This window comes from Acinonyx jubatus, chromosome E2 (genome assembly GCF_027475565.1).
Source record: "Acinonyx jubatus isolate Ajub_Pintada_27869175 chromosome E2, VMU_Ajub_asm_v1.0, whole genome shotgun sequence".
NCBI lineage: Eukaryota > Metazoa > Chordata > Mammalia > Carnivora > Felidae > Acinonyx > Acinonyx jubatus.
Genome location: NC_069396.1, coordinates 60,257,320 through 60,269,954, shown reverse-complemented (window position 1 = coordinate 60,269,954; position 12,635 = coordinate 60,257,320). Strand labels below are relative to the sequence as shown.

Sequence of the window (12,635 nt, the reverse complement as noted above, 5' to 3'; positions counted from 1 at the left end):
CAGATACTATAGAGAGAAAGTGGTAAAAGGGGCTATCAGTATGACATCATCAAGTATTCAGAAGCTGGGTGTTTTTTTGTTTTTGTTTTCCAGGTACCGTCACACAACCTGGGGAGACTACGGAAAGAAGTGAAGTAGCAAAGAGGGGAACACTGAGCTTGGCAGTCAGGGATGGGGCAAGAACAGGGAGCACTCTCCCAGCTCTCTGACTCCTCGTATGCCTTCAAGGTGGGCGGTAAGTCAGTCTTTCCCTGGGCCTGAGCCTCCACTGTCCACACAATGCCCACCCCTTGAGGTCCATAGGACCAGTTGAAAGCATGGATGGTGCAAGGAACTCTTGTCAGCATGTCCAGTGCTCACACTGGGCCCAGAGAAGGTGCAGGCCCCAACTCAGGGCCCCTGAGGTTCCCAGTCCCAGAAGGGTGGAGTAGCCAGCACGGGCACAGCCTTACCCACAGACACCAGGTGTCCAAAGGTTTCTAACATCACGTCGTGGTACTCGGTCCTCTGCATCGGGTCCAGCAGCCCCCACTCTTCCTTGCTGAAGTCCACAGCCACATCGAGGAAGGTCACTGGTTCCTGCAATATCACTCTGTCTGATCAGCAGGAGGGTCATCAACAGGAACAGATGACCAGGGCCTCCCAACAGAGTCTGCTGTGCTGAGGACACCCCTGCTTTGGAGTTTGCTCAGAAACACTGACTTGGGCCCATAAGAGGCCCAGTGGGTCCCCTATCACAAACCCAGAGTCTGGGGCCCAGGCTGGAGGCAGAATCTACTTCACTAAGAGCTACAAACGCCATAAGCAAACTGCCTCCCTTGTACCCCAGCCTATATGCAGCTCATCCTTTCTGTGCAACTTCCCACAGAAGACTGCCCCTCAGACCAGCCCTGCCTGCTAGGCACACTCCCTTCTTCTGGGAACAGCCCCTCTGCCTGTGAAGGAACCATCCCTGCCTTTGTGGATGGTGGCTGCCAGAGGGTGGTGTGTCCAGAGGCAGTGCCAAGATCAGTCCTTTCTGGGGAGCTGGCCAAAACTCTGGCAGGAAGAGGCCTCCCCATGGCACTCTGCCTGGATCTGTGGGGGCTTTTACCCACCAGGGGCAGAGCCTGCTTGAGAAGGAATGGGAGAAAGCAGAGCCATGAGACCAGGACTGGAGACACATTCCTCTCTCATCACCTGGAAGCCCCTGAATACAGTCTTGCCTGAAGCCTATCACAGACCACTCATTACATGAGAGCCAATAAATTCACCCTATGGTTGAACCAGTTGTGAGCCATCTGCAGCAGAAAGAGTCCTGACCAATACCACACATCACTCTGTCATATTCTCTGAGCCTCAACAGTCGGCAAGACACGGCCAGTGCTTTCATCTATGCCCCAGCTCTGGGATATTTTGAGGCAAATTCCAGATACTTTTTCCATCATCAACACCTAAGTATGCATTTCTGAAGGACAAGGGCTCTCTTGTTCTAACACAAATTCAGAAGTGGTCTGCATGTCCCTACCTGGGGCTCCCAAGCATCTATAAACACTTGGCCCCTCCCTTCTCCTCCAGATTTCTTGCCTCCCAGTCCCTGTGCCCTTTCTTGGTCTCCACAGCAGCAACAAGGCAGCCCAGCCCTTCAGGCTCAGAAACTCTGAAAGGTCTGCCCTGTGGGAGGCTGGGAGGTAGGGGGAAGGTCACCTCATAGGGGACACTGACCAGAGAACAAAAGGGTGACACCCCCCACTCACCTCAGGTGGCGCCTTTGCCGGCCAGGTGGTCATGTTCTCCTCCTTCTCTTCCTGAGGAGCTGTGGTCTCAAGAGAGCAGGTGGGGTCCTGGGCAGGTAATGCTGTGGGGAGACACCAGCACAGGGGATCAGCCAGATGTGGTGCCACTTCCAGGATGGGGCAATGATACCCACGTCTCTCTCTGGGACCCCTGCGGCCAGTGCACACATCGTATCTGCTGTTACTGCTGTGAGGGCATCTGTGCCCACCCTTTCTTGCCACCAGCTCAAGTCCCCACTCTGGCTCCTCTTCACAGCCTGTGCCCAAATCCCCACACCTGGTTAGCTCAAGATGCATCACCCTAAGGGTGACCCTAGGGCACCAATGTCCCCATTGCTGAGACCCCTGGCCCCACTGCCTCCCTCTCCAAGGACTGTCCCGGATCCTGTCCCTCCTCTGAGACAGCTGCCTCATCTCTCCATTTGCCTCAACAGCTGGCCTCACACTGTTCCTCAGAAGCAAAGACCCCTTTTCTAGCCTCCGAGTATGTTGCCTCTTTACCTTCCTTGTCCTCTTCCTCTTTGCCTTCTTCCATGGACTTCCTCTGACCCCCGGGACTGGACCCACTCTCATAACACACACCCATCTAGATGAGAATTTTATCAAGTTTCCTCCACCTTCGAAAACCATTCTGCCTGGCCTTCCAGCCCCTCTTAACCACAGCTCCTTCATGCCTGACTCTCCTCATCTATTGCTGCCTGGTACATGGTCTTCCATAAGGATGATTCCACCCCTGCTCTCAAGGGGGAAACACGATGTGACCCATTCTGGCCCACCAGTCTGCCACCTCCTCCTGGCCACAATAATTAAATCTGAGATGAATACAGGGCACAGAGCTAGACAAGCAGAGCCAAAGAGGCTTTTGTTAGAACATTTCCGTGCAGGGAGGCTCCCTACGGAGACATCCTGCCTATGAGTGAAGCTAATGGAGGCCAGCAGAAGTATGATAGCAGAGAGAGAATGAGTCCTGAGAATACTACAGGAGCCCCTGGGTCCACCCGTGCCTGAAGCTAGATCACCCTGGGACTTTTTCAGTAAGTTCTCCTCCCCTGGCATTCACAACTGAGAGTCGCAACTAACTCGCTGATAATGAATGTAGGATTCTCAGGGTTCTCTGGAAGACCTCTCTTCCTGCCATCCACTATAATATGAATTGATTTCATTCACCCCCAAGGTGTGAAATGTAAGACAGACTGGCTTTTGTCTTAGGGGCTTCCCAACTGTCTCCTTGGCACCTCTATCAATTTCCTATTACTGCTCTAACAAATTGCCACAATGGTGCCTAAAAGCAAAGTTGCTTTCCTATGATTATGGACATCAGGTCTGACGCCAGCCTCACTGCACTACAATCAAGCTGGTGGCAGGGCTACCTTCCTTCTGAGGCTCTAGGGGAAAATATGTTTGTCACCTTTGCCGGTTTCTGGAGGCCAACTAAAATACTTAGCGCCCAGCCCTTCTTCGTGTCTTCTCTGCCCTGAACTCTCGTGCCTGCCCCATCCAAATAACACAGTATAATCTCCCCACCTCAAAATCTTCAATTTAATAAACTGCATCTGCAAAGTCAATTTTGCTGTATGAGGTTACATATTTGGGTGAGCAAGTGCTCCATGGCACTCAGCCTGACAAATCAAATTTCATGGAATCTCACCCCCAAACGTACTCCCATCCCAGCCCCCCACCACTGTCAGTCCTGCCCAAGCCACCACACCTCTCGGTGGGCATGGTAACGGCTCTGGGTGGCCAATCTGATTCTCATTTTGCCCTTGTTTTTTGCCCACTAACCATCGCAAACTGCAACCTGGTAAATCTTTTTTTTTTTTTTTTTTTTTTTTTAAGGTTTATTTATTTATTTTGAAAGAGAAAGACAGCACAAGAGCACAAGCAGGTAAGGGGCAGAGAGAAAGAGAGAAAATCCCAAGGACGCTTCGTGCCATCAGCACAGAGCCTGATGCAGAGCTTGAACTCAATAACCATGAGATCATGACCTGAGCTGAGATCAAGTCAGATGCTTAACCGATTGAGCCGCCTGGGTGCCCCCTGTAAGGGTTAATTTGTAGTGTAGGGCTAACATCTAGCTTGAAAAATAACAGCTTTGTTCTGACACTGAAGGTCAAGAGATAACAGCCTTGCTTTACTCTTGTAAATTACGCTTCATACTCTTGTAAATCAGTCTTCACCAACGAAGGAAACAAAAGCTCAAAGAAAAGAGCATCAGAGGCAAGGTCAAGGAGATCCACTGGTTGCAACTAAGTGGCAGAAAGTCTAAAATAATCACCTCATCTGGCAACTGTTTCTAACTCATCTGGGAACTGTTTCTCTGTTCTGTTCCCAGGTGATGATAAAACGATGTAATCGGCCATAAAATTATCAAGAGTGTTGGTCCCGATCGGTCAGCCTTGCCTCTCATTGCAATGAACTTTGTTGTGACTGTCACTGGTGCCCGTAGCATTCAGTTTCAGGAGTCGTGTGGATGCAACATTTGGTGCGTTGGCCGGGAGAGTTAAAGGTCTGAAACAGGGCCCCTTCCCCGGATTGCTCTGCCGACCCCTGGGAGGAAGCTCGGGATTGGGAGAGGTAAGGAATTCTTGGGGCGCGCCATTTGAATGACTCAGGAGGGTCTGCCGGACGCGGCTATAGAACCAGAGTCAGGGATCCTACCGGGACGCCGGTGGACCCCATTAGGTTTGGTTTTTGTCAAGTAGGATCCTATTTTCAGGTGGCTGCGACGGCCTACCGGCCTTGAGATCTCGAACTTGTGTTTTCTTCGTGTCTTAATTGTCTTCTTCCTGTTGACTGGCTGTGCGTCCTTGTCAGTTTTGCCTACCTTTGTCATCGGTCAGAATCAGACTACCCCCACCCCGCTGAGTCTCATGCTAACCCCTTTCCAGGACTATTGGAGAGCTGCCTCAGTTTTCGGCCTCCACATTAAGAAGCCAGTCCTTCGAACTCTGCGAGGTGGAATGGACCAGCTTTCAGGTCGAATGGCCTCCACAGGGGACCTTTAACTTTACTTTGATATATAAGGTTCGTGATATTATCTTTTCTAGGCACGAAGACCAAATCCCATACATTGGGGCACGGAGAACCCTCATCGAAAAACCTCCAGATTGGTGAAAACTTCTTCCCCTTCCCCCTCGCCTCCCTAAAGTACAGGCTTTGCCACTCAAAGGCCGCCCATCTGGAGCTCAGAATAAGAATCTTGACGAGACTAAGCGGCCGCCCCCTCTATCACCTGCACAGGAGGGGGGTAAAAAAAAAAGGAACGTACCACCCACCGCCCTATAGTTCTTGCCCAAAGAATACAGGTCAAGATGCTTCAGATCAGGAAGCAAGCCCGAGTCGGGACACTCCCCTGAGCCCTTCTCACACCCGGTCAGGGACTCCCTTCCATCCCCCTCCCTCCCGCTGCCCTATCCCTTCTTCCAGGGCCACCCCTGCACCCCTGCAGGGTGATGTCCGACCCTTTATGACTTATGTACCCTTCTCCACTAGTGACCTTTATAACTGGAAGCTTCAAAACCCCTCGTTCTCAGAGAAACCCCAAGCATTCATTTCTCTTCTTGAAACTCTATTTGTGACCCATCAGCCAACCTGGGATGACTGCCAGCAGCTCTTGCAGGTTCTCTTCACCACTGAGGAGCAGGATAAGATCCGTCGCGAGGCCCAGAAATTAGTGATGGGGCCAAACGGGCAACCCACCGAGGATCCCGCTGGATTCAAGGAAGTTTTTCCTTCCTCGCATCCTGAAAATTGGGACCCAAACGCTCCTCACAGTAGGCGATCATTGACCCTATTTCACCAGACTCTACTGGGGGAGGTCTCTGAGCGGCCGCCCGCCGGCCCACAAACATGTCTAAGGTAACAGAAGTAATTCAGGGGACCGAGGAAAGCCCCTCAGCCTTCTTAGAAAGGCTCACAGAGGTGTACCGCACCTTTACCCCTGTAGACCCTGAGGCACCTAAAAATAGAAGGGCATTAAATCTGGCCTTGTCTTACAGGCAGCCCCAGACTTATAAATGGACATTCATCCCACTGTACCCAATCCTTATACTCTCCTTAGTTTGCTTCCCCCTTCTCAGGTGTATTATACAGTTCTGGACTTAAAAGATGCCTTCTTTGCCATCCCGCTGGCCCCACAAAGCCAGCCACTATTTCCATTTGAATGGACTGATCCTGAAAAGGGACAGCTCACCTGGAGGCAACTCCCCCAAAGATTTAAAAATTCTCCTCTTTTTAATGACGCCCTGCACCAGGATTTAGAGCCATTTCGAATCTCCAACCCGCAGGTAACCCTATTGCAATATGTTGAGGATATCTTGTTGGCGGCCCCCTCATTTAGAATGCCTGAGTGCCACCAGAGAACCCTTGAGTCTTCTGCAAAAACTGGGGTACCGAGTGTCAGCCAGAAAAGTGCAGATCTGTCGTACTGCGGTGACCTATTTAAGTTACAACCTTCAAAAGGGAAGTGCTATCTCGGTGAACAAAGAATTCGGGCTATACTCGATATTCCTCAGCCTAAAACTCGCAAACAAGTTTGCGAGTTCTGGGGGCAGCAGGCTACTGCAGAGTATGGATAACTGGTTTTGCTGAACGGGCAGCCCCTTTGTACGCCACTCTCAAGGGGTCTCCAGAGTCCTTCACGTGGGGGGAGACTCAAACTAAAGCCTTCCAAGCCTTACGAGAGGCTCTCATGACCCCACCGGCCTCGGCCCTGCCAGATCCCACCAAGCCATTCCAGTTGTTTGTAGCCGAAAAGGGGGGGTAGCCGAGGGAGTTCTGACTCGGCGTCTGGGACCTTGGCGCCGACCGGTGGCCTATTTATCCAAGCGGCTGGACCCAGTTGCTTCCGGGTGGCCCCCACGCGTTCGACAAATTGCCACCACCACGCTCTTAGTTGAAGACGCAGACAAACTAACCTTGAGGCAGGCACTGTCTGTCACCGGGCCCCACGAAGTGGAGGCTTTACTGCGGGCTCCCCCAGAGCGACGGCTGTCAAATGCTTGGATTACCCAATATCAAGTGTTGCTACTCGACCAGACCCGAATACGTTTTTGTGCCCCCGCAGCCTTAAACCCAGCCACTCTGCTGCCCGAAGGACAAGGTCCCCCTCTGCACTCCTGCCCAGAAACCTTGGCGACGATCTCGTCCCTCCGCTCCGCTCTTACGGACGTTCCCTTACAGGACCCTGATATCAGCATGTTTTCAGGCGGCAGTAGTTTTGTGTTTCAAGGGCAAAGGCACGCCGGCGCTGCAGTGACGACGGACCGCGAGGTTTTATGGCAACAGACCCTTCCCCCGGGAACTTCAGCCCAGCACGCAGAGCTCATCACTCTAACAAAAGCCCTCCAACTCGGAAGAAACAAGCAGTTCATATTTATACAGACAGCCGCTATGCTTTTGCAACCGCGCACGTATACGGATCCATTTATCAAGAGCGCGGTCTCCTCACGGCGGGAGGCAAGGCCATCAAAACTAAAGCTGAAATTTTAGATCTTCTAGCAACCATCTGGGAACCTGCGAGGCTGGCAATCATTCACTGCCCGGGACGTCAGAAAGGCGACTCCCTAGAAGCAGTCGGAAACCGCCTGGCTGATGCAGCAGCCCGAGAAGCTGCCCCAACTAAAAGCAAAAGTGCCTTGGAGCTACCGATCTTGACCGAGGGAGCCCAGTTACACTCCTAAAGATTTGGAGTGGGTTTCAAGAAAAGGGGGAAGTATGATGCCGGGACAAAAGTGGTCTCAGGATCCTGAAGGTAAGATCCTCTTACCCACGGCACTCGGGCGGCGCATGGTGTGTCCGCTCCACCAAGGGACTCATCTGGGAAAAACGAAGATGGCGGAATTAGTGCGGAAGAAGTTCAGGGCGCAAGGGCTGGGAAAAGAGATTGAAGAGGTGGTTGAAAGGTGTGCAAGTTGCGCCCAAGTAAATCAGGGTGCAAGTAGGAAGGTTTCAGAAGCTAAAAGAGATAGAGGAACTGAGCCAGGCCGGTTTTGGGAAGTAGACTTTACTGAAATTAAACCAGGGAAATACGGATACAAATACCTGCTTGTTTTTGTAGACACCTTCTCTGGGTGGGTCGAGGCGTTCCCCACTAAATCAGAAACGGCTCAGGCGACAGTTAAGAAATTATTAAATGAAATAATTCCTAGATTCGGGCTGCCTCTGAGCATAGGATCGGACAATGGCCTGGCCTTCACGGCGCAGGTGTCCCAGGGTCTAGCCCGGGCATTGGGAATAGATTGGAAATTGCGTTGTACGTATAGACCCCAGAGCTCGGGTCAGGTAGAAAGGATGAATCGGACCCTAAAAGAGACCTTAACCGGGGCGCCTGGGTGGCTCAGTCGGTTAAGCGTCCGACTTCAGCTCAGGTCATGATCTCGCGGTCCCGGAGCCCCGCATCGGGCTCTGCTGACTGCTCAGAGCCTGGAGCCTGTTTCAGATGCTGTGTCTCCCTCTCTCTCTCTGACCCTCCCTCATTCATGCTCTGTCTCTCTCTGTCTCAAAAATAAATAAATGTTAAAAAAAAATTAAAAAAAAAAAAGAGACCTTAACCAAATTGTCCCTTGAGACGGGCGGAAATTGGGTTGACGTCCTGCCTTTTGCCCTTTTGCGAGCGCGTTGTACTCCATTTGTCAAGGGATTTCCCCCTTATGAAATTTTATTTGGCAGACCTCCACCTATCCTGCCGAGGCTAGGAGGCGACGTAATGGAACAGTTGGAACAGGACCGCTTGCTGGCTTCACTCGTGGCCCTGCAACATGTACAAAAGGAAATAACCAGGGCCTTAAAAGAAGCCTTCGCTCATCCTCCTGTTCTTCCCCACCCCTTTCAACCAGGAGATTTAGTCTGGGTCAAGAGGCACGAGCTTAAAACCATGGAGCCGCTCTGGAAAGGACCACACGCCGTGATCCTGACTACACCCACGGCTGTGAAGGTAGATGGTGTCCGAACCTGGATTCATGACTCTCAGGTTAAAAAAAAAAAACTGTGTGAAGGCAGGAACACCCCAGACTGATACGGAACCAGATAATGAACAGCAATGGAAGGTCCGAAGGCACTCAGAGGATCCTTTAAAGGTAAGACTGATGTGGGCATAATAATAATAATTGTCTGGGTTTGTATAATGATAAGTGTGGGGGACTGTATGGAATTGCATCCCCTATCTTTTTGGCCATACCACTGGGAACTCAAGGACACTGTCACGGGGAAGGTGATAGCATCTAATACCTCTTCCACTGTGCCTTGTTTTTTGTTTGATTTATGCGACTTGGTGAGGGACTCATGGGGGACTTTTAATTACTAATTATAAACAGCCAACGGGCTTCGCTCCTCCGGTCCCCGAAAACCCCTATATGGTTACCTATGGATGTGGACACAGGGATCAAGAACAAAAATTGACTAACATACCAGGGTTCTACAGTTGCCCTGCTAATAGGAAGGTCGAATGTGAAGGAAAAGGCCAGCAATAATTGGTATCAGAATTTATTCTCTTGGACCCCCTGGCTCACATCACTGCTCACCACCAGAGCTGGGCCACTGCTATTGTTACTTCTCGGGTTAACTATCGGCCCATGCATTATCAATTGGTTAGTACAGTATGTCAAGAGGCGAGTTGGTGAAATAAAAATTATGATGATTAGGTCCAACTACGTCCCCTTAGTTCCTAATGATGAATCAAGGGATTGATTCACTGACAAGAAAAGGGAGAAATGTAAGGATTAAAGTGTAGTGTAGGGCTAACACCTAGCTTGAAAAATAACAGCTTTGTTCTGACACTGAAGGTCAAGAGATAACAGTCTTGCTTTACTCTTGTAAATTACGCTTCATACTCTTGTAAATCAGTCTTCACCAATGAAAGAAACAAAAGCTCAAAGAAAAGAGCATCAGAGGCAAGGTCAAGGAGATCCACTGGTTGCAACTAAGCGGCAGAAAGTCTAAAATAATTGGGGCGCCTGGGTGGCGCAGTCGGTTGAGCGTCCGACTTCAGCCAGGTCACTATCTCGCGGTCCGTGAGTTCGAGCCCCACGTCAGGCTCTGGGCTGATGGCTCGGAGCCTGGAGCCTGTTTCCGATTCTGTGTCTCCCTCTCTCTCTGCCCCTCCCCCGTTCATGCTCTGTCTCTCTCTGTCCCAAAAATAAATAAACGTTGAAAAAAAAAACTTTTTTTAAAAAAAGAAAGTCTAAAATAATCACCTCATCTGGCAACTGTTTCTAACTCGTCTGGGAACTGTTTATCTGTTCTGTTCCCAGGTGATGATAAAACGATGTGATCGGCCATAAAAACTCTGTACCCCAGCTGTTCGAGGCTGCACTCTTGTCAAGAGTGTTGGTCTCTATCGGTCGGCCTTGCCTCTCATTGCAGTAAACTTTGTTGTGACTGTGACTGGTGCCCATAGCCTTCTGTTTCAGGAGTCGTGTGGATGTAACACCCCCAACCTGGAAAATGTTTACTCTATCAGACAATACCACATGTCCCTAGAGCTCATGGACTGGTTCCCACTGCTTTACAGTAACTCTTCCCATTCCTTTAGGACAACACGAAAACCCCTGCAAGGGCCCTGCCAGCCCTGTCCCCTGCTCCCTTCTACCATAAACCCACCCAATTTCTCTCGGATTTTTGAATATACTGTCATTGCTCCCACTTTGGGCCTTCACAGGCAATGCTCTCCTGCTCAGCACATCCTTCCTGTACCCTTCTGAGTTCCACTCCACACCAGGTGTCGACTACAAGCAACTTGCCTCCAGGAGCCCCACAGCACCCTTGGGTTCTTCTCAACCCCATCATTGTCAAACGCGTATTCATTTCTCAAATTCCCATCATTCTTACTGGGTCTAAGGCTTGTTGAGCTCATGCGTCTATGAATCCTGTCTTGGTCACCACTTTATCCACAATTCCCACTCTGGGAGGGGTGCCTGGCTGGCTCAGCTGGTAGAGCATGCAACTCTTGATCTTGGGGCTGTAAATTTGAGCCTCAAGTTGTGTGTGGAGATTACTTAAAAAAATTAAGTTTTGGGGTGCCTGGGTGGCTCAGTCAGTTAACTGTCCAACTTCGGCTCAGGTCATGATCTCACAGTTCATGGGTTCAAGCCCCGCATCAGGCTCTGTGCTGACAGCTTGGAGCCTGGAGCCTGCTTCAGATTCTGTCTCTCTCTCTCTCTCTCTCTCTCTCTCTCTGTGTGTGCCTCCCCTGCTCACACACTCTCTTTCTCATAAATAAATTAACCTTTAAAAAATTTTTTTAAAAAGCATTCTGGGAATATGCCTATGTGACTAAAATCACGTTTTCTATTGGCTTGTAGCACAACAGGGATTCCAAAAGGATGAGAATGAACGATTTTATCCCTTAGCTTCTATCACAAGCCTGTGGAGAGCTAGTTAAAGAGTGCAGTCCCAGGCCCTGCCCAAGGGTTTCAGTAGCTGTGAGGTGTGGTCTGAGACTTTCCATTTCGGTAGATGGGTCCAGGGATACTCAGATCCCTTGACCTAGGGGCAATGGCAGGTATTTCAGCAAGGAACCATTGAAGCTCTGACTCAGGAACACGTTGGGGAGGTAGATGCTCTTGGCCTAGATGAAGAGGCATGACCCTTCCCCGACCCTTCCGAGGAAGCCTGAGTTCTTCCTCCCCCATTCTCCAAGATGCGTCCACAGGAGTGTCCCTCTCCGCCCCTCCACTGCACTTACCTTCCTCCTCAGATATCCAGGTTACATCCTCCACCAGGGCCACTGCCTCCTGACAGTCCTCTGGGTGCTGTGACTGCACCCACCTCTGGAGCTTCCTGGGCAGCGCACCCAGGAACTGTTCCAGCACCAGCAGCTCCAGCATCTGCTCCTTGGAGTGCGCCTCGGGCTGCAACCACTGGCGGCACAGCTCACGCAACCGGGCCAGGGCCTCTCGGGGCCCTGCCACCTCCTCGAAGCAGAACCCCCGGAACCTCTGGCGTGCAGCCTCAGGGTCAGCTGGATGCTTGCCTAGCTGTTGAGTGGGCTCCCCAAGTACTTCTGGGCTTAGGCCCTCGTCTTCAGCATACAGGGCCCGAATCTGGGCATTTCGGGGACGAGCTACCTCTTGGTTCAGTGTGAGGACTTCAACGACTTCGATCTTCATCAGGGGATTCCCAGCAGGAAGAGGATCCACTTGAGGGTCCAACTGAGCTGCAGGACACTCTGTAAGTCAAAAGCACAGCCAGAGAGATGGCCAACAAGCACATGAAAAGATAGTCAACATTATTTGCCGCCAAGGAAATGTAAATCAAAACCACTGTGAGGGGCACCTGGCTGACTCAGTCAGAAGAGCGTGTGACTCTTGATCTTGGGGTCATGAGTTTGAGCCCCTTGTTGGGTGTAGAGATCACCTAAATAAACAAAAACTTAAAAAAATATATCGTGAGATACTACTTCATACTTACTAGGGTAGCTATTATCAAAGATGGGTGGTAACAACTATTGGCGAGGATGTGGAAAAACTGCTGTTGGTGGGAACACAGAACGCTGCATCATTTTGCAAAACAGTCTGGCAGGTGCTCAAAAAGCCAAACACAGAATTATAACCCAGGAATTCTCCTAGGTATACATCCAAGAGAAATGAAAATATATGTCAATACAAAAACTTGTACAGGAACTTTCACAGCAGCATTATTCTTAATAGCCAAAAAGAAAAACAAATGTCCATCAAAGGAAGAATAAACAAAATATGGTCTATCCACAAATTGGAATATTATTTGGCCATAGAAAGGAATGAAGTAGTGATACGAGCTAAGCCTCGACAACATTATGTTGAATGGAAGCAGCCAGACACCAAAGGCTAATTTTAAGATTCCATTTATACGAAATGTCCAAAATAGACGAATATACTGAGACAA

General features: G+C 50.3%; 1 protein-coding gene across 4 annotated transcripts in view; it reads right to left on the bottom strand.

Moving 5' to 3' along the window:
• ZNF274 (zinc finger protein 274) overlaps positions 1 to 12,635 on the bottom strand; it is a 30,714-nt gene that overhangs the window by 1,356 nt on the left and 16,723 nt on the right. For all 4 annotated transcript variants that reach the window (XM_027037544.2, XM_053211241.1, XM_027037546.2 and 1 more), the window contains 3 exons: positions 11,458 to 11,940; positions 1,737 to 1,837; positions 453 to 579 (listed from right to left, as the gene is read on the bottom strand). In XM_027037544.2, the coding sequence (XP_026893345.2) occupies positions 453 to 579; positions 1,737 to 1,837; positions 11,458 to 11,940 (711 nt within the window). The remainder of the gene's footprint in view (positions 1 to 452; positions 580 to 1,736; positions 1,838 to 11,457; positions 11,941 to 12,635) is intronic.